Source organism: Chamaea fasciata, unplaced genomic scaffold (assembly GCF_029207755.1).
Source record: "Chamaea fasciata isolate MVZ Bird 193981 ecotype frontalis unplaced genomic scaffold, bChaFas1.0.hap1 SCAF_874, whole genome shotgun sequence".
In the NCBI taxonomy this organism is placed as follows: domain Eukaryota; kingdom Metazoa; phylum Chordata; class Aves; order Passeriformes; family Sylviidae; genus Chamaea; species Chamaea fasciata.
Window position 1 is genome coordinate 23,144 of NW_027094959.1, and position 18,726 is coordinate 41,869.

Consider the following 18,726-nt stretch of genomic DNA (forward strand, 5'->3'; position numbering starts at 1 on the left):
CGTTGCCCGCACGAAACCGCCAATTTCGCCCCGAAAGCGCCGAAATGACGGAGTTTGACCCCGAAACGAAGCGCGGGGAAGGCGCCGCCATTTTGAGGCGCGCTGTGAGGGAAGAGCCGGCCCCGCCGGACTCGGCGGCGCCCGGGACACAGAAACGAGGATTCGGTGAAAACCGCGCGATTTCCCCGTTAAAACCGGAGCAAAGCGAGCGTAATCTCACTATTTGGATTAAACCTGTTTTTCACCAGTGAAAGGTCCCCCGGCGGGGGTGCACCGTTCCCGGAGGCACTGCAATACCGGGACAATGCGCGGAGCGGAGGGAGCAAGCTCCGGGTCCAACTCCCGAGCCCAAAAATCCGTTTAATATGAAGTCCTCTCATCGAGCACGTATCAGATATTAAACTGATAAGAACAGATACTACACTTGATCTTAGCCAAAAGGCCGAGAAGCGATGCCGGCTGTCGCCACCGGCCCCGATGGCGGCCGTGTGTGTGTTTTATCGAGGTCACGGCCACCCCCGCGCCGCCGTTTTTACCCTCCCCAGCCCACCCCGGGCTCTCCCCGCATCGCCCCCCGCGCCTCCCGCTCGCCCCCCGCACGCCGCGACCCCAAAATCCGCGAAATTCCCCCCGAAAATGCTCTCCCGGCATGCCCTGTGCGCGCCGGATGCACAGAATATGCATAATCCCGCCCCTTTATGCAAATAACCAGCCGGACAGCTTTCGTCGTTCCGCCCATCGCTTTTTTCCCGCCTCGCCACGTGATTGGCCGGCTAAATCCTTTATTTGCATTGTGACGCCTTTTTTACGGCCCTCTGATTAGCATAGCCCCGCCTCTAACCGCACAATCCTTGCTGCCCCCACGGTGTTATGGTAATTATCCGAACGCTCATTTGCATTCGCCACGCCCCCCCCGTTGTCCCCGTTGGGGTCTCATTGTCCCCCAGAAACCCCAAAATCGGCCCCGACCCCGAACCTGGCCCCGACCCCGGCCCCAAACCCGACCCCGACCCCGACCCCGGCACCAAACCCGACCATGACCCCGACCCCGGCCCCAAACCCGACCCCGACCCCAAACCCGACCCCGGCCCCAAACCCCGGCCCCGACCCCAAACCCGGCCCCGGCCCCGGCCCCAAACCCGACCCCAACCCCGGCCCCGGGCCGGGCCCCTTCCTCCCCGAACTGCCCGAAATGGGCCAAAGCGCCCCAAAATCCCCGCGGTGTGGGGCGGGAACTCGGGACCCCAAAGTGCCCCCAGAGCAGGTGGGGGTGCCGGGACGGTGACAAGGGGGTCCCCCAAATCCCTCCCCCAAAACCAGGGAGGTGACAATCCGGGGGTGTCCTCACCGTCCGGGGGGGTGACACGAAGTGACAATGCCGGGGTGCCAAGGGAGAGACCCCCAAAGAACCCGCCCCAAAGAGAGCCGGGGGGCGTTTCACTCTTTATTTTGGGGTGACAGGTGAGATACCCCATGTCCCCCCCGAGCCCACTGCTTCTCTCACTTCTGCGCGTGACAGGTGACAACCCCGGTGTCCCCTCCGTGTCCATACTCCACCGGGGGTGTCTCAGACTTTATTTTTGGGGTGACAGGTGACAACCCCGGTGTCCCCTCCGTGTCCAGGCCCCGCTGGGGGTCTCACACTCCATCCGCAGGTGACCCCGGGTGCCGCCCTAGAAGTGCCGGAGGGCCCCCACGGTGACGTCGAAGAGGCGCGGGTGGCGGAGCTGTCCCCGCTTGTCCAGCAGGAAGAAGAAGGGGCGGCCCCGCACCTTGATGGGCACGGCGGCGGTGACCTCGCTGCGGTGCGCGCGGCCCGACACGTCCCGCAGCGGCACCGTGAGGCTGCGGCGGCCCCAGCCCAGCGGCCCCGGCGTGTCCAGGGCGACGGCGGCGCCTCCGCGGAGCAGCGTCAGCCGCGACACCCAGCGCAGGGGGAGCAGGCAGCCCGCGGCCACCGTGAGAGCGCCTGGGGACAGCGGGGACAGCGGCGACATCAGGGACAGCCGTGGGGACGGCGGGGACATCAGGGACAGCCGTGGGGACAGCGGGGACAGCCATGGGGACATCAGGGACAGCCATGGGGACAGCGGGGACACCGGCGACATCAGGGACAGCCATGGGGACAGCGGGGACACCGGCGACATCAGGGACAGCCATGGGGACGGCGGGGACATCAGGGACAGCCATGGGGACAGTGGGGACACAGGGGACACCCAGCGCAGGCGCAGGAGATAACCCGCGGCCAGGGTTAGAGAGCCTGGGGACAGAGCTGGGGACAGCGGGGCAGTGATGGGGACACAGGGACAGGGACAGGGACAGCCCGTGGCCATGGTCCGGGAGCCTGGGGACAGAGAGGGGACAGGGGACAGTGATGGCGACAGCAAGGCCAGTGGGGACACCCAGCGGCCACTGCCACAGGGCCTGGGGACAGTGATGGGGACAGAGGGGACAGAGCTGGGGACAGCGCGGGGGGAGCCCCGGGCCCTCCGCGCCCCGCTGTGTCCCCGCTGTGTCCCCGGTGTCCCCGGTGTGTCCCCGGTGTGTCCCCGCTGTGTCCCCGCTGTGTCCCCGCTGTGTCCCCGGTGTCCCCGCTGTGTCCCCGGTGTCCCCGGTGTGTCCCCGGTGTGTCCCCGCTGTGTCCCCGCTGTGTCCCCGGTGTGTCCCCGGTGTCCCCGCTGTGTCCCCGGTGTGTCCCCGGTGTCCCCGCTGTGTCCCCGCTGTGTCCCCGCTGTGTCCCCGGTGTCCCCGGTGTGTCCCCGGTGTGTCCCCGCTGTGTCCCCGGTGTGTCCCCGGTGTCCCCGGTGTGTCCCCGGTGTCCCCGCTGTGTCCCCGGTGTCCCCGCTGTGTCCCCGGTGTGTCCCCGGTGTGTCCCCGGTGTCCCCGGTGTGTCCCCGGTGTCCCCGCTGTGTCCCCGCTGTGTCCCCGGTGTCCCCGGTGTGTCCCCGGTGTGTCCCCGCTGTGTCCCCGGTGTCCCCGCTGTGTCCCCTGTGTCCCCGCTGTGTCCCCGCTGTGTCCCCGGTGTCCCCGGTGTGTCCCCGCTGTGTCCCCGGTGTGTCCCCGCTCTGTCCCCGCTGTGTCCCCGGTGTCCCCGCTGTGTCCCCGCTGTGTCCCCGGTGTGCCCCCGGTGTCCCCGGTGTCCCCGGTGTGTCCCCGTTCCCGCTGCCCCGGTACCGGCGGTGAGGCAGGACGCCGTGAAGCCGAAGCGCCATTTGTTGTCGCGGGGTCTCAGCGGATCGTCGGGGCCGGGCCCGGGCGCGGGGCGGAGCCCGGTGAAGGCGGAATGCGCCAGGTAGGCCCAGAAGAGCCCCTGGCCCGTGCAGAAGAGCCCCAGGAGGCGGAAGAAGCGGCTCCGGTCGTGCTGGTACAAAACCACGTCCCGCGTCACCGCCGCGGCCTCCAGCACCGCCCGTGCCGCCATCACCGGCGGCGCCGCCGGTACTTCCGGTCAGACCGCGCCGGTGCTTCCGGGTCACGCCGCGCCTCAGCCAACCGGCGGCAGCGACGGGGAAGCCGCAGCCAATCGGCTTTGACGTGGAGGCTCAGCCAATCGGCTGCGCGCTCAGCGCTGCCTCAGCCAATCAGCTCCCGCGCCGCCGGCGCCCTCTTTGGTGCTGGCAGGTTCCCTCAGCGGCCCCACAGTCAATAATTAAGAAATAATCAATGCTCAATAATCAATAATCGATCGATTTATTTACAAAACTCGGTGCGGGGAGGGGAGGAACCGACGGGACTCCAACTCGGGGCGGGGGCCCGGGGGGGGACGGGGATCTCCGAGGTTCACTTGAGAAACGCGACCTCCGGAATCTTCCCTTCGAGCTGCCGAGAAAACGGGGAGAAAATTGGGGAAAAGGGGGGAAAAAACGGGGAAAAGGGGGGAAAAACGGGGAAAAGGGGCAAAGAACGGGGAAAGGGGGAGAGAAAAGGGGGGAAAAATGGGAAAAACGGGGGAAAAAGGGAGAAGAACCCACCTTGAGCTGGGTGAACACCTGCCCGGCCTGGCCGTAGTCCCAGTCGTTGTCCTGGAGGCACCTGAGAGGATTTTCAGGAGACTTTCAGGGATTTGGGTGGGTTTTCCGGAGGATTTTCAAGGTGGTTTTGGGGTTTTTTCCGGGTGACTTTCGGGGTTTTTTGTGGGGATTTTCAGGGGCTCTCGGGGTGATTGTTTTGGGGTTGGGGGCATTTTTTCTTTGCTTTTCGGGGCGTTTGGGGACTCACTTCTGGGACCACTCGAGGTTCATGCCCGACTGCATGGCGAAGGCGGCCAGCATCTCCTGCTGCTCGGCGCTGAGCGTGGGCACGGGGCTGGAGGAGGGCGTGGGCGCCGGCAGGGCGAAGGCTTTGCGCAGCTCCTCGGCGCTGGCGCCGCGCACGAAGAGCTCGTCGTTGACGATGCACAGCCTGGGAGGGGGCCACAGCGGGGGGAGATTGGGGTTTGGGGGGAAAATTGGGGTTTGGGGGGAGAAAAATTGGGGTTTGGGGGGAGAAAAATTGGGGTTTGGGGGGGAAAAATTGGGGTTTGGGGGGAAAATTGGGGTTTGGGGGGAGGAAATTGGGGTTTGGGGGGGAAAAATTGGGGTTTGGGGGGAAAATTGGGGTTTGGGGGGGGAAAAATTGGGGTTTGGGGGAAATTGGGGTTTGGGGGGAATTGGGGTTTGGGGGGGAATTGGGGATTGGGGGGAATTGGGGTTTGGGGGGAATTGGGGTTTGGGGGGGAATTGGGGTTTGGGGGGGGAAAAATTGGGGTTTGGGGGGAAATTGGGGTTTGGGGGAAATTGGGGTTTGGGGGGAAATTGGGGTTTGGGGGGGGAAAAATTGGGGTTTGGGGGGAAATTGGGGTTTTGGGGGAAAATTGGGGTTTGGGGGGGGAAAAATTGGGGTTTGGGGGAAATTGGGGTTTGGGGGGAAATTGGGGTTTGGGGGGAATTGGGGTTTGGGGGAAATTGGGGTTTGGGGGGAGAAAAAGGATGTAGGGAGAAAAGAAGAGGATTGAGGAGAAAAAAACCAGGATTTATGGGGAAAAACCAGGATTTAGGGGGAAAACCCGGGGTTTGGGGAAATAATTTGGGGCTGGGGGGCAGGCACTGACCCGCTGTTCCCGGCCGGGACGGCGATGAACATCCGCGTGAAGGCCCGGACAGAATCCCGGGATTTGCCGTCAACTGCGGGAGCAGAGAGCGTGAGGGACGGGGGGAAGGGGGGGAAAGAGGGGGAAAAAATTGGGGAAAAAATTGGGGAAAGAGGGGGAAAAATGGGGGAAAAATGGGGGAAAGGGGGAAAAATGGGAGGGAGAGGAAAAAAATGGGGAGGGAAAGGGGAAAACGCGGGCGGGAAAAAAGCTGAAAAGAAAGGGGGGGAGGAGGGAAAAGCGGGGAGGAGGGAAGGGGGAGTGGAGAGGCCCAAAGGCGGGAAAGGGAAGCCCCCCGGGACCCACCTTCCTTAAAGAAGCCGTGCACGGTGAAGCAGAGCAGCGTGTTCTGGAACACAGGGGTCAGGGCGCTCCGCGGCAGCCGCAGGGAACGCCCGCACGTCCAGGCTGCCGGCAGCCCCCCAGCCCCGCTCCCCCCGTCCCGTTTTTCCTCAAAACATCCCATTTCCTCCCCAAAATCCCAGGTTTTCACCAAAAAAATTCCCATTTTCTCCCCCCAGATCCCATTTTCCCCCCAAATCTCATTTTTCCCCCCCCAAATCCCATTTTTCTCCCCCCCAAATCCCATTTTTTCCCCCCCCAAATCCCATTTCCCCCCCCCAAATCCCATTTTTCTTCCCCCCAAATCCCATTTCCCCCCCCCCAAATCCCATTTTTCTCCCCCCCAAATCCCATTTTTCCCCCCCCAATCCCATTTTTCCCCCCCAATCCCATTTTTCTCCCCCCCAATCCCATTTTTCCCCCCCCAAATCCCATTTTTCCCCCCCAAATCCCATTTTTCTCCCCCCCAAATCCCATTTTTCTCCCCCCCAATCCCATTTTTCTCCCGCCCAAATCCCATTTTTCCCCCCCCAATCCCATTTTTCTCCCCCCCAATCCCATTTTTCTCCCCCCCAAATCCCATTTCCCCCCCCAATTCCCGTTTTCCCCCCCAGATCCCATTTCCCCCCAGTTCCCGTCTCCCCCTCACCGTCTGGGCACAGATGTCCACCACGAAGGAGTTGACGTCGTGCTGGGTCTTGGGCAGCTCGTTCAGGAACGCCACCACGTTCAGCCGGGTGTGCTTGAGCAGCTTGAAACGCATGGCTGGGGAGGGGGGCGGCCTCAGGGACCGCGAAACACCCCCGAAAAAACCCCAAAACACACAAAAACACCCCCAAACACCCAGAAAAACCCCAAAAACACCCAGAAAAATCCCCAAAACACCCTGAAAAACCCCCAAAACACCCTGAAAAACCCCCAAAACACCCCGAAAAATCCCCAAAACACCCAGAAAAACCCCCAAAACACCCTGAAAAAACCCCAAAACACCCTGAAAAACCCCCAAAACACCCCGAAAAAACCCCAAAACACCCCCAAACACCCAGAAAAACCCCCAAAACACCCTGAAAAAACCCCAAAACACCCCGAAAAAACCCCAAAACACCCCGAAACACCCCGAAACACCCTGAAAAAATTCAAAACACCCCCAAAGAACCCCAAAAACACCCTGAAAAAACCCAAAACACCCTGAAGCACCCCAAAAAACCCCGAAAAAACCCCAAAACACCCCGAAAAACCCTCAAAACACCACGAAAAAAACCCAAAACACCCCCAAAAAACCCAAAAACACCCTGAAAAACCCCAAAACATTCCAAGACACCCAAAACACTCCAAAAAAAAACCCCAAAAACACCCCAAAACACCCCAAAAACACCCAAAGAACTCCCTAAAACACTCCAAAACACCCCCAAAAACCCTAAGACCCCCCAAGAAACCCCCAAACCCACCCAAAAACTGCCCAAAACCCCCTGAAAACGCCCCCAACCCCCCCCAAAATCCCCAAGAAAATCTCAAAATGCCCCAAAAAATCCCAAAAAATCCCCCCCGGCCCCAAATCCTCACTGGGGTCCTTGAGCTTCTTCACGTTCCGGCTGTCCTTGAAATACTCGTTCAGGCTGTTCCTGCGGGACACCCCGTGGGCTTGACCCCGTTTCCGGGGGGTTGTTTGGGGGCTGATTTTGGGGTTTTGGGGGTTTTTTTTGGGGCTGTTTTGGGGTTTTTTTGGGGCTGTTTTGGGGTTTTTGGGGTTTTTTGGGGGCTGTTTTGGGGTTTTTGCAGGTTTTTTGGGGCTGGTTTTGGGTTTTCTGGAGTTTTTTTGGGGCTGTTTTGGGTTTTGGGGGGGTTTTTTTGGGAGCGGTTTTGGGGGGTTTTTTGGGGGGTTTTTCAGGTGGTTTCTTTTGGCTTTTGGGGATTGTTTCGGGGTTTTTTTTGGGGGGGTGGGGTTGTTTGGGGGGGGTTTTTTGCAGTTTTTTTGGGGCTGTTTTTGGGTTTTGGGGGTTTTTTTGGGTTTTTTTGGGGTGTTTTTCAGGTTTTTCTTTTGGCTTTTGGGGATTGTTTCAGGATTTTTTTGGGGAGGGTTGGGGTTGTTTTGGGGGGGTTTTTTGCAGTTTTTTTGGGGCTGTTTTTGGGTTTTGGGGGGTTTTTTTGGGGTTTTTTGGGGGGTTTTTCAGGTTTTTCTTTTGGCTTTTGGGGATTGTTTTGGGGTTTTTCTTGGGGGGGAGGGTGGGGTTGTTTTGTGGGTTTTTTTGGGAGGTTTGGGGGTTGTTTTCTGGGAGGTTTTTGGGGGTTTCTCTCACCTGGGGGGCGTGTGGGGGCCGTAGGGGATGCTCAGGGAGCAGCAGGCGCCGTCATGGTAAGCGTCCAACAAACCCTGCCGGTCGCTGGAGTCGTACACGGAGTAATACCTGGGGAAAAAACGGGAATTGGGGGGAAAAATGGGAATTGGGGGGGAAAAAATGGGGATTTGGGGAGAAAAATGGGGATTAAGGGGGAGAAAATGAGATTTTTGAGGGGAAAAATGGGATTTGGGAGGGAAAAAAACGGGATTTGGGAAGGAAAAACAAGATTTTAGGGGAGAAAAATGTGAATTTGTGGGGGGGGAAATGGGATTTTGGGGAGAGAAGCAGGAATTTGGGGCTGAAAATGGTGATTTGGGGGGAGAAAGATTTTGGGGAGGGAAAATGGGAATTTGAGGGGATTTTGGGGATTTGGGGTTTTGGGGATTTTGGGGATTTTTGGGAGGTTTTGGGGTCACTCACTGCTGGAGGAACCGCAGCACCAAAGCCTTGAGGTCGTCGGAGCCGAAGTAGCTGCTCTAAAAATGGGGGGGGGGGGAGACTGTGAGACCCCCAAAAAGGGTCAGGGGATCCCAAAAAGGGTCAGGGGATCCCAAAAAGGGTCGGGGGACCCCAAAAAGGGTCGGGGGACCCCAAAAAGGGTCGGGGGATCGCAAAAAGGGTCGGGGGACCCCCAAAAAGGGTCGGGGGACCCCAAAAAGGGTCAGGGGATCCCAAAAAGGGTCGGGGGACCCCAAAAAGGGGGAATCCCCCAAATTCGGGGGCCCACCTTGCAGGGCGGCAGCGTCGTGGGGGCCTCGACGTCGAAGGCGATGGGGGGGGGGAGCTCGTGCCCGTCCTGGAATTTTGGGATTTTTGGGGGGTTTCAGTCGAGGGGAAACCCCCCCCCCCCCCAAAAATGTTTTTGGGGTGGGTTTAAACCCCTCCCGGTCTGGGGTTTGAAATCCCGAAAATCCCCCCCAAAAAATCCCCCCCAAAAAATCCCCCCCAAAAAAATGGGGAAAAAATCTTTGTGGGATTGGATCGAAAGTGTTCCAGGGAAAGGGGACCCAGAGACCCCCCAAAAAACCCCAAATCCCCCCAAAAACCACAGAGACCCCCAAAACCCCCCAAAAATCCCCCAGAAACCCTACAGAGACCCCAAAAAAACCCCAAAATACCCCCCAAAACCCCTGAAAATCCCCCCAGAAACCGCCCAGAGACCCCCAAAAACTCCTCAAGCCCCCCAACCCCCTCAGACCACCCCAAACCCCCCAAAACCCCTCAGAGCCCCCCAGACCTCCCCCAAACCCCCCAGACGCTCACCAGGCGCAGCAGTTTGGGGAATCTCTCTCGGACGGAGCTGCCGGGGGAGAGGCACCATGGGCGGGGGCAGAGCAGGGCCCCCAAAATCCCCCCAAAATCCCCCAAATCCCCCCAAAATCCCCCAAATCCTCCCTAAAACCTCAAAATCCGCCCCATAAACCTCAAAATTCCCCCCAAAAACCCCCAAAATCCTAAAATCCCCCCCCCAAAATACCCCAAATCCTCCCCAAAACCCCCCAAATCCTTCCCCAAAAATCCCCCCCCAAAACCTCAAAATCTTCCCTAAAAATCCCAAAAAACCCCAAAAAATCCTCCCCCCCCCCTTTAGTTAATTATTTATTTTATAATAATTCCATTAATTTTTGTTTATTTACAGTAAGATCGATCAGGGACGAGGAAATTTATTTGGGGCCCATTTCGGGACGCAAAATGAACTTTTTTGGCCCAATTTTAGGACATGAAAGGAGGATTTTGGGCCGATTTTGGGACAGGAAAGGAGGATTTTGGGGAACACAAAAATGACGATTTTGGGGCCCAATTTTGGGACACAAAAGGAGGATTTGGGGCCGATCCCGGGACAGGAGAGGAGGATTTTGGGCCGATTTTGGGACACAAAAGGAGGACTTTGGGCCGATCCCGGGACAGGAGAGGAGGATTTTGGGGCCCAATTCAGGGACAGGAAAGGAGGATTTTGGGCCGATCCCGGGACAGGAGAGGAGGATTTGGGGCCGATTTTGGGACACAAAAGGAGGACTTTGGGCCGATCCCGGGACAGGAGAGGAGGATTTTGGGGCCGATCCCGGGACAGGAGAGGAGGATTTTGGCCCGATTTTGGGACACAAAAGGAGGACTTTGGGCCGATCCCGGCCGCAGGAGCAGCCGGGCCCGGCACGCACCTGATGTAGGTGGACTGGTCGCGGAAGGAGTCGCACAGCGGGTTCCCGTCCAGCCACAGCTCCTCCAGCTTCAGCCCCTTCAGCTTGTCCAGCTCCCGCTCCGACTTCAGCTGGGGGGACACGGGGACACTGGGGACACTGGGGACACTGGGGACACTGGGGACACTGGGGGGACTGGGGGGACTGGGGACACTGGGGACACTGGGGGGACTGGGGACACTGGGGACACTGGGGACACTGGGGACACTGGGGGGACTGGGGACACTGGGGACACTGGGGACACTGGGGGGACACTGGGGACATTGGGGACATTGGGGACACTGGGGACACTGGGGACACTGGGGGGACACTGGGGACACTGGGGGGACACTGGGGACATTGGGGACATTGGGGACACTGGGGGGACTGGGGACACTGGGGACACTGGGGACACTGGGGGGACTGGGGACACTGGGGACACTGGGGACACTGGGGGGACACTGGGGACACTGGGGGGACACTGGGGACATTGGGGACATTGGGGACACTGGGGGGACTGGGGACACTGGGGACACTGGGGACACTGGGGACACTGGGGGGACTGGGGGGACTGGGGGGACTGGGGACACTGGGGAGACACTGGGGACAGTGGGGACACTGGGGACACTGGGGGGACACGGGGGACACTGGGGGGACTGGGGGGACTGGGGGGGACTGGGGGGACTGGGGACAACTGGGAACAACTGGGGACACCCAGGGGACACGGGGGACACAGGGGACACCCTGGGGACTGTGGGGACAGAGGCGACACCCCAGGGGACACTCAAGGGGGGCTCATGGAGAGGTTTGGGGGCTTCCAGGACAGGATTTGGGGTCCCAGGGGGTTTTTGGGGTCCCAGGGTCGGGATTTGGGGTCCCAGGGGGTTTTCGGGGTCCCAGGGTCAGGATTTGGGGTCCCAGGGGGTTTTCGGGGCCCTCACCCACCTCGTTGCGGGACAGGTCGAGCACTTTGAGCCCCGGGACCTTGAGCGGCAGCTCGGCCAAATCATCCAAACGGAACAGGCGGTTACTGCCCAGGTTCAGGGAGTGCAGCTGCAACACGCCGGGGTTCCGGGGGAGAAATGAGGAATTCCGGGGGGGAAACGGGGATTCCAGGGGAAAATTGGGGATTTTGGGGGGAAAACTGGGGATTTTGGGGGAGAAATGAGGAATTCCGGGGGGGAAATGGGGATCCCAGGGGAAGATTGGGATTCCGGGGGAAACGGGGCGCTCCAGAGGAAACGAAGAGTCCTACCGGGGGTTTGGGGTCCCAAATGGGATCTCTGGGGTCCCCAAGTGGCTCTGGGGTCCCCCCGGCTCTCTGGGGCCCCCCCGGGGTCTCTTTGGGGGTCCCCCCGTCTCTCTGGGGTCCCAAAGTGGGTCTGAGCCCCCCTGGGCTCTCTGGGGTCTCTTTGGGGGTCCCCCCGGGGTCTCTCTGGGCCCCCCGGGGTCTCTCTGGGCCCCCCGGGGTCTCTCTGGGCCCCCCCGGGGTCTCTTTGGGGGTCCCCCTGCTCCCCGGGGTCTCTCTGGGCCCCCCCGGGGTCTCTCTGGGCCCCCCCGGGTCTCTTTGGGGGTCCCCCTGCTCCCCGGGGTCTCTCTGGGCCCCCCCGGGTCTCTTTGGGGGTCCCCCTGCTCCCCGGGGTCTCTCTGGGCCCCCCGGGGTCTCTCTGGGCCCCCCCGGGGTCTCTCTGGGCCGCACCTCGGGGATGTTCTCCTCGATGATCCTCAGCACGGCGCCCACGGAGCTGCGCTGGTTCAGCGCCACGTCGACGCCCTGCGCCACCAGGTCTGGGCACAGCGGGGCCGGGGGGTCAGGGCCGGGCCCCCCGAGACCCCCAGAGACCCCCAGAGACCCCCAGGGCCCCCCGAGACCCCCAGGGCCCCCCAGAGCCCCCCCAGAGCCCCCCAGAGCCCCCCGGCTCACCGGGGTCCACGCGCAGGCTCTTGAGGTCCAGCGACTTCTGGGCGCCGTCGTAACGTTTGCTCATGCACAGCTGGGGCACAGACAGGGCTGAGACCCCAAAAACCCCCCAAACCCCCCAAAAACCATCCTAAAACCCCCAAACCCATCCCTGAGTCCTCCAAAACCACCCTAAACACCTCCCAACCCCCCAAAAACCATCCCAACCCTGCCCTGAACCCCCCAAACCCACCCCACCCCCCAACCCACCTGGAGCCCCCCAGCCCCTGCTGACCCCTCCTCACCTTGAGCTGCTCGACCTCCTCGGGTTTGAGCTCGTTCTGCAGCGACTGCGGCGGCGCCGACGAGTTGATGACGATCACGACCTGGGGGGTCCCAAAGTGTCCCCGGGGCCTGATCCCAAAATCCCCCAGGCCCCGATCCCAAAATCCCCCAGGCCCCGATCCCAAAATCTCCCAGGCCCCGATCCCAAAATCCCCCAGGCCCCGATCCCAAAATCCCCCAGGCCCCGATCCCAAAATCCCCCAGACCCTGATCCCAAAATCCCCCAGGCCCCGATCCCAAAATCCCCCAGGCCCCGATCCCAAAATCCCCCAGGCCCCGATCCCAAAATCCCCCAGGCCCTGATCCCAAAATCCCCCAGGCCCCGATCCCAAAATCCCCCAGGCCCTGATCCCAAAGCGTCCCGGGGCCCCATTGCCAGAACGTTCCAGGCATCCTCGTCCCACCCCAAATCCCACCCCACTTAGCCCATCTTTATCCCATCCATTCCACCCCAAATCCCAAACCCTGACCCCAAATCCCAAACCCCAAACCCCAAATCTTGACCCCAAACCCCAAACCCCACACCCCGACCCCTGACCCCACCTTGTAGTTGTCCCTGTCGGTGATTTTCCGGGACACCTGCTTGAGGGCGCTGGCCGTGGTCGCGTCCTCCACGTAGAACTGGGCCCGGTTGTGGTCGTAGTGGAACTGCAACGGGACCGGGGCTGGATGGGATCCCCAATCCCCCCAAATCCCCCAAAAATCCCCCCCAAAAACACCCCAAAACTCACCTGGGATGTGGGGCTGGATGGGATCCCAAATCCCCCCAAATCCCCCAAAAATCCCCCCCAAAAACACCCCAAAACTCACCCAGGATGTGGGGCTGGATGGGATCCCAAAATCCCCCCAAAACCACCCCAAAATCCCCCCAGGATCAGGAGCTAGAACGGGACCCTCCTGGGTACCCAAATCCCCCCGAAATCCCCCCAAAATTTCCCCCAAATCCCCCCGAAATCCCCCCAGCTCCCCCTGGGGCTGCCGACCTCGACGGGGGTGAAGGGGACGCTGCAGAGGTTCTGGATGGAGCTCAGCAGCCACGACTTGTCGTATTTCTTCCCGTAGGGGATCTGTGGGGCCAGCCCCCGGGGGCCGGCGGTGGGGCAGGGCGGGGGGAAGGGAAACGGGAAAAGGGGGAACGAGAGCGGAAGAGAAACGGGATGGAACAGGAACAGGAACAGCGGAGGCAGGGAAACGGGAACGGAGAGCAAAGGCGAGGCGGGCGGTGAGGCACGGAGAGGCCAAACCGCTCAACCCCGACCCCGCTGGCTCCCGTGCCCCACCCCAGCCCCGGCGCCCCCGCCCCGTCCCCCCGTTCCCGTCCCCTTTGTCGTTCCCGTTTCCCATTCCCACCCCAAGCCCCTGCTCCCTGTCCCACCCCAATCCCCACTGCGGCCCCGATTCCCCCGTTTCCCACCCATCCCATCCCCATCCCAATCCCATCCCCATCCCCACCCCATCCCCATCCCCATCCGAATCCCATCCCCATCCCCATCCCCATCCCCATCCCAATCCCATCCCCATCCCAATCCCATCCCCATCCCCATCCCCATCCCCATCCCAATCCCATCCCCATCCCAATCCCATCCCCATCCCCATCCCCATCCCAATCCCAATCCCCCCCTGCTCCTGTTCCCGTCCCATTTCCCGCCCCACTCCCATTCCAAGCCCACCCCAGGTCCCATCCCGGGCCCAATTCCCGCATTTCCTGCTCCATTCCCAGCTCCGTCCCAGCCCCAGCCCGTTTCCGTCCCCAGTGTCCCCGTGCCCACCGTGATCTTGGACCAGCTCCTCCTCCAGCCCTCCCCGTCCCCGTCCCCGTTCCCCAATCCCTGTCCCCGCTGTCCCCATTGTCCCCAACCCCTGTCCCCGCTGTCCCCATTGTCCCCATTGTCCCCATTATCCCCGTTGTCCCCGCTGTCCCCACCGTGATCTTGAACCAGCTCCTCCTGCCGTCCCTGCCGGCGCCGCCGCCGCGCTCCCCGGGCTCCCGTCTCACGGTGATGTTGATGTTGGCCAGGCGGCCGGAGCGCGGCGCGTACGGGACACTGCGGGCACGGACGGCGCTGCCGGGGCACGCCCACAGGACACGCCCACGGGACACGCCCACGGGACACGCCCGCGGTGACACGCCCACAGAGACACGCCCACGGGACACGCCCACGGGGACACGCCCACGGGACACGCCCGCGGGGACACGCCCACAGAGACACGCCCACAGAGACACGCCCGCGGAGACACGCCCACAGATACACGCCCACGGGACACGCCCACAGATACATGCCCACGGGGACACGCCCACGGGACACGCCCGCGGTGACACGCCCACAGATACACGCCCACGGGGACACGCCCACGGATACACGCCCGCGGAAACACCCGGGACACGCCCGCGGGGACACGCCCACGACACACCCGGAACATGCCCACGGGGACACGCCCACGACACACCCAGGACACGCCCATGGGGACACGCCCAAGACACACCCAGGAATACCCCAGGGACCCTCAGGACCCCCCCAGGACGGGCCAGAAACCCCCGGAGCCCCCCGGTGCCCCGCACTCACTAACGGCCCCGGGGCCCCCCGGTATCTCCGGTCCCTCCCGGTATCCCCGGTCCCTCCCGGTCCCTCCCGGTCCCCCCGGTGCCCCGCACTCACTAACAGCCCCGTGGCCCCCTGGTATCTCCGGTCCCTCCCGGTATCCCCGGTCCCCCCGGAGCCCCCCGGTCCCCCGCACTCACTAACAACCCTGGGGCCCCCCGGTATCTCCGGTCCCTCCCGGTCCCCCCGGAGCCCCCCGGTGCCCCGCACTCACTAACAGCCCCGGGGCCCCCCGGTATCCCCGGTCCCCCCGGTGCCCCCCGGCCGCCCGCACTCACTATCGGCCCCGGGGCCCGTCGTGCGCCTCGGCCATGGGCACGTCGCCGTCGTCGTCGTCGGGGCGGGCGCGGCGGGGGCGGCCCCGCGGGGTCACCTCGCTGTACATCTTGCCCCGGAACGGCCCGCGGCCCTTCCGCCGCCGCCCCGGGAACCCGCGGCCGCCCACGCGGTCATCGTGCTCTGCGGGGACAGCGGCGTGGCACCGGGAACCCGGGGACCGGACCCGGGCGGGGGACACGGGACACCGGGGATGGCACCGGGAACCCGGGGACCGGACCCGGGCGGGGGACACGGGACACCGGGGATGGCACCGGGAACCCGGGACACGGGACACCGGGCGGGGGACACGGCACACCGGGGATGGCACCGGGAACCCGGGACACCGGGACACCGGGCGGGGGACATGGGACACCGGGGATGGCACCGGGCACCCAGGACACGGGACACCGGGCAGGGGACACGGGACACCGGGCAGGGGACACGGGACACCAGGGGTGGCACCGGGAACCCGGGGACGGGACACCGGGGAGGTAACAGGGAACGGGGCTGGCACTGACACCGAGGACGGGACACCGGGGGTGGCACCTGGACACCGGGACACCGGGGACAGGACAGGGAACGGGGACGGGACACCGGGGAGGGGAACGGGACACCGAGAACAGGACACCGCGGATGGCACCGGGAACCCGGGGATGGCACCGGGACACCGGGACCCGGGACAACAGAGAGGGGACACGGGACACCGGGGTGGCACCGGGACACCGGGGATTGCACCGGGACACGGGGACCCAGGGACGGCACGGGCACCGGGGGTGGCACCGGGACCGCCGGTTCCCCGGGCTCGCCCACCCCGGGACACCGGGAGCAGCACCGGGACACCGGGGACGGCCCCGGGATCTGCCCGGTTCCCGGTCCCGGCCTCTCTCCCCGCGCCGTTCCGGCCCCGGCGGCACCGGGAGCGGCCCCGTCCCTGCGCAGAGCCTCACACCGGGCACCGGCACCGGGGACAGCGGCACCGGCCGCGCGGCCTCTCCCGGTCCCCTTCTCAGCCCCGGGCCCGCTCCGCTCTCCCCGTTCCCCTCCCGGTTCCCCCGGGGACACACCGCCGCCGGCCGCGGGCCGCCTGCCCTCCCCCGCTCCCGGGCTGTTCCCCCCGGTGCCGCCCCCCCCCCCCCCGCCGGGCCTACCGCCATCCCCGGGCCCTACCCCGCCGCGCTCGCTCCCCGCGGGCCCGGCGCTGCCCCGGGGCCCGTCCCGCTGTCCCCGCCGCGTCCCCCCGGTGCCCGCCGGGCCCCCCGGTGCCCCCGCCCCGCTCACCGCTGTACCCGCCCCCCTTCCCCTCCTCCGCCATCGCCGCCGCCGCGGCCTCCCCGCCGCGCGTCCCGCTGACGTCACTTCCGCCCGCCGGCTCCGCCGCGCACGCGCAGTCGCCGTTGCTTCCCCCCGCCCCTCCCGGAAGTCGCGAGGTCGCGGGTTCGAATCCCGGCCCGGGGGGAAAAGAAACACAACGCGGGGTTCGGGGGGGCCCAGGGGTTTATTGGGGTTCGGGGGGGGCTGCAGCCGCCCCAAAGGCGCCCTGCAGGGTCAGGGCAGCCCCACGTCCCCTCCCCGGCGGTCCCAAGGCTTTAACGGGGGGTCCTGCAGCCACCCCCCCACCCCCGTTAATTGAATGGGGTGGGAATTGGGGTCCCCGGGCCCCCGCAGGGACCCCCATCGCTCTCAGGGGGTCCCCGGGCCCCTTTCGGGGGTGCCAAGGCTTTAACTGGGGGGTTGAAGCCCCCCCCCCATTATTAACCAGCTCCACCCCCCCCCCCCCCCCCCCCCCCCCAGTTTTGGGGGTCCTGGGGGTCCTCCACCCCCCAAAGTTCACTTGGGGGTCTCCCAGCCCCCCCCCCCCGGGGGTCTCACAGCTTTCATTGGGGTCTCCACCCCCCGGGGGCTCCTGCTAAAGATCCCCCCAAATTTCCCGGGGTCACCCAGGGGGATCCCCCCTCCCCCAAAAAAAAACCCAAACAAATTTGGGGGCGCCGTGGTCCATGGGGAGGGACCCCCAAACATCCCAGAGACCCCCCGGAGGGGCAGGAAATAATCCCGGGGGGGACGGGACGCCCCCAGCCCCGTGTCCGTGCGCGGCCGAGTCCGTGAGCAGAGAGAAGGGAAGGGAAAGGTTGGGGCGAGAGGGAGGAAATTCAGGCCAGGAAAACGACGAAGACGATGAAGAAGACGATGAGGATGAGGAAGATCTTGACCATGAGCCAACGGTTGGACGTGACCGACTGGAAATACTTGAGGATCTCCCCGTGGGCCGCCTCGACGTTGAGCTGCGCGTCCTCCACGCTGGAGTCGATCCTGGGACGGGGCAGGGAACGGGCTCAGGGCGGGGAAAGTGGGGGAAGAAAGGGAAAACACGGGAAACGGGGGGGAGAAACGGAGGGAAATTGGGGCAAAGGAAGGGGGGGAAACGGGGGAAAGTACGGGGAAAACGGGGCAAATCGGGGGGAAAATTGGGGGGAAATAGAGGGGAAATCGAGGGGAAAATGGGGGGAAAATCCGGGGGAAACGGGGGAAAATACGGGAAAAACGGGGCAAATCGGGGGGAAAAAGAGGGGAACATTGGGGGGAAATAGAGGGAAAATCGAGGGGAAAATGGGGGGAAAATACGGGGAAAACGGGGGAGAAACAGAGGGAAAATATGGAGAAAAATGAGGGGGAAATAGGGGTTAAATGGGGGAGAAATGACGGGAAAACAGGGGGAGGTGGGGTGAAAAATGGGGGTAAAATTGGGGGGAAATACAGGAAAAACTGAGGGAAAATTGGGGGTAAAATGGGGGAAAAATGGGGGGAAATTGCAGCAGAAAGGGAGGGAAAATGAGGGGAAAATACAGGGAAAACAGAGGGAAAATAAAAAGAAAATTGGGGGGAGAGAGAGTGAAAAGGGGAGAGATGGGAAAAAAGAAAATGAGAAAAGAGAGAGAAAAAGGGAACAAATAGAGAAGAAGAGAAAGAAACTGGAGGGGAAAAGGAGAAGTCGGGAAAAGCAAAACCAGAGAAAAGATGGAAAAGTTCAGGGGAAATAAAACCAGAAAAAAAGGAAGGAAACAAAGCAGGAAAAAGAGGAAGAGGAGGAGGAAAAAGGGGCTCAGGGAGGGGACGGTGGGGATTTTGGGAACCTCTGGATGGTCTCCTCCTGCTCCTTGACCATGTGTGCCAGCTGCTGGAAGATGGAGCCCAGCTCCACGATGGTGGACTCGATGTTCTGCATGGTGTCCGCCCTGCTCTGGATGTAGGACTCCTGGGAAAGCCGGGGCTGGGCTCAGGGCTGCCCTGGGTCCTCGGAACCCGGAATCCCTTCAACCCCAGAGCCTGGAAATCCCAGAGCCTGGAAACCCCAGAGCCTGGAAATGCCAGAGCCTGGAAATCCCAAACTCCTTCAATCCCAAAACCTCGAAATCCCAGAGCCTGGAAATCCCAGAGCCTTGAAATCCTAAATCCTTGAAATCCCAAACCCTTGAAATCCCAAATTTCTTACTTAAATCCCAAACCCTTTAAACCCCAAATCCTTTCAATCTCAAATCCTTTAAATCCCAAACCCTTTAATCCCAAACCCCTGAAATCC

General features: G+C 62.9%; 3 protein-coding genes and 1 non-coding gene across 4 annotated transcripts; all 4 read right to left on the minus strand.

Annotated features, from left to right (window-relative positions):
• Nucleotides 1–263: 263 nt before the first annotated feature.
• LOC136305999 (U2 spliceosomal RNA) lies at nucleotides 264–454 on the minus strand. The gene has a single exon (XR_010725477.1). It is a non-coding gene; the product is annotated as a U2 spliceosomal RNA (small nuclear RNA).
• A 947-nt stretch (nucleotides 455–1,401) lies between these two features.
• TMEM223 (transmembrane protein 223) lies at nucleotides 1,402–3,444 on the minus strand. Its single transcript, XM_066209347.1, has 2 exons — nucleotides 3,175–3,444; nucleotides 1,402–1,969 (listed from the first exon to the last, which is right to left on the minus strand). Exons 1-2 carry the CDS (start codon nucleotides 3,419–3,421, stop codon nucleotides 1,674–1,676), a joined length of 543 nt encoding a protein of 180 aa, XP_066065444.1. The 5' UTR covers nucleotides 3,422–3,444; the 3' UTR covers nucleotides 1,402–1,673.
• Nucleotides 3,445–3,667: 223 nt separating this feature from the next.
• On the minus strand, nucleotides 3,668–16,499 carry LOC136305994 (nuclear RNA export factor 1). Its single transcript, XM_066209346.1, has 21 exons — nucleotides 16,428–16,499; nucleotides 15,110–15,290; nucleotides 14,156–14,276; nucleotides 13,215–13,298; nucleotides 12,775–12,879; nucleotides 12,192–12,272; nucleotides 11,911–11,980; nucleotides 11,686–11,774; nucleotides 10,932–11,039; nucleotides 9,969–10,078; nucleotides 9,073–9,109; nucleotides 8,537–8,605; nucleotides 8,230–8,285; nucleotides 7,768–7,875; nucleotides 7,034–7,092; nucleotides 6,120–6,235; nucleotides 5,435–5,477; nucleotides 5,090–5,162; nucleotides 4,219–4,401; nucleotides 3,972–4,032; nucleotides 3,668–3,819 (listed from the first exon to the last, which is right to left on the minus strand). Exons 1-21 carry the CDS (start codon nucleotides 16,459–16,461, stop codon nucleotides 3,781–3,783), a joined length of 1,827 nt encoding a protein of 608 aa, XP_066065443.1. The 5' UTR covers nucleotides 16,462–16,499; the 3' UTR covers nucleotides 3,668–3,780.
• A 429-nt stretch (nucleotides 16,500–16,928) lies between these two features.
• Nucleotides 16,929–18,680, minus strand: STX5 (syntaxin 5). Its single transcript, XM_066209348.1, has 2 exons — nucleotides 18,281–18,680; nucleotides 16,929–17,459 (listed from the first exon to the last, which is right to left on the minus strand). Exons 1-2 carry the CDS (start codon nucleotides 18,370–18,372, stop codon nucleotides 17,300–17,302), a joined length of 252 nt encoding a protein of 83 aa, XP_066065445.1. The 5' UTR covers nucleotides 18,373–18,680; the 3' UTR covers nucleotides 16,929–17,299.
• Between the last annotated feature and the right edge of the window lie 46 nt (nucleotides 18,681–18,726).

Excerpts from the sequence above, each read along its gene's own strand:
- TMEM223 (XM_066209347.1), bottom strand. The coding sequence starts at position 3,421 with ATGGCGGCACGGGCGGTGCTGGAGGCCGCGGCGGTGACGCGGGACGTG. Across the intron at positions 1,970-3,174 it reads GGCGTCCTGCCTCACCGCCG|GCGCTCTCACGGTGGCCGCG; the intron begins GTACCGGGGCAG and ends CGCTGTCCCCAG.
- LOC136305994 (XM_066209346.1), bottom strand. The coding sequence starts at position 16,461 with ATGGCGGAGGAGGGGAAGGGGGGCGGGTACAGCG. Across the intron at positions 8,606-9,072 it reads TCCCCAAACTGCTGCGCCTG|GACGGGCACGAGCTCCCCCC; the intron begins GTGAGCGTCTGG and ends CCAAAATTCCAG. Across the intron at positions 5,163-5,434 it reads GCACGGCTTCTTTAAGGAAG|TTGACGGCAAATCCCGGGAT; the intron begins GTGGGTCCCGGG and ends CTGCTCCCGCAG.
- STX5 (XM_066209348.1), bottom strand. The coding sequence starts at position 18,372 with ATGCAGAACATCGAGTCCACCATCGTGGAGCTGGGCTCCATCTTCCAG. Across the intron at positions 17,460-18,280 it reads CAGGAGGAGACCATCCAGAG|GATCGACTCCAGCGTGGAGG; the intron begins GTTCCCAAAATC and ends GCCCCGTCCCAG.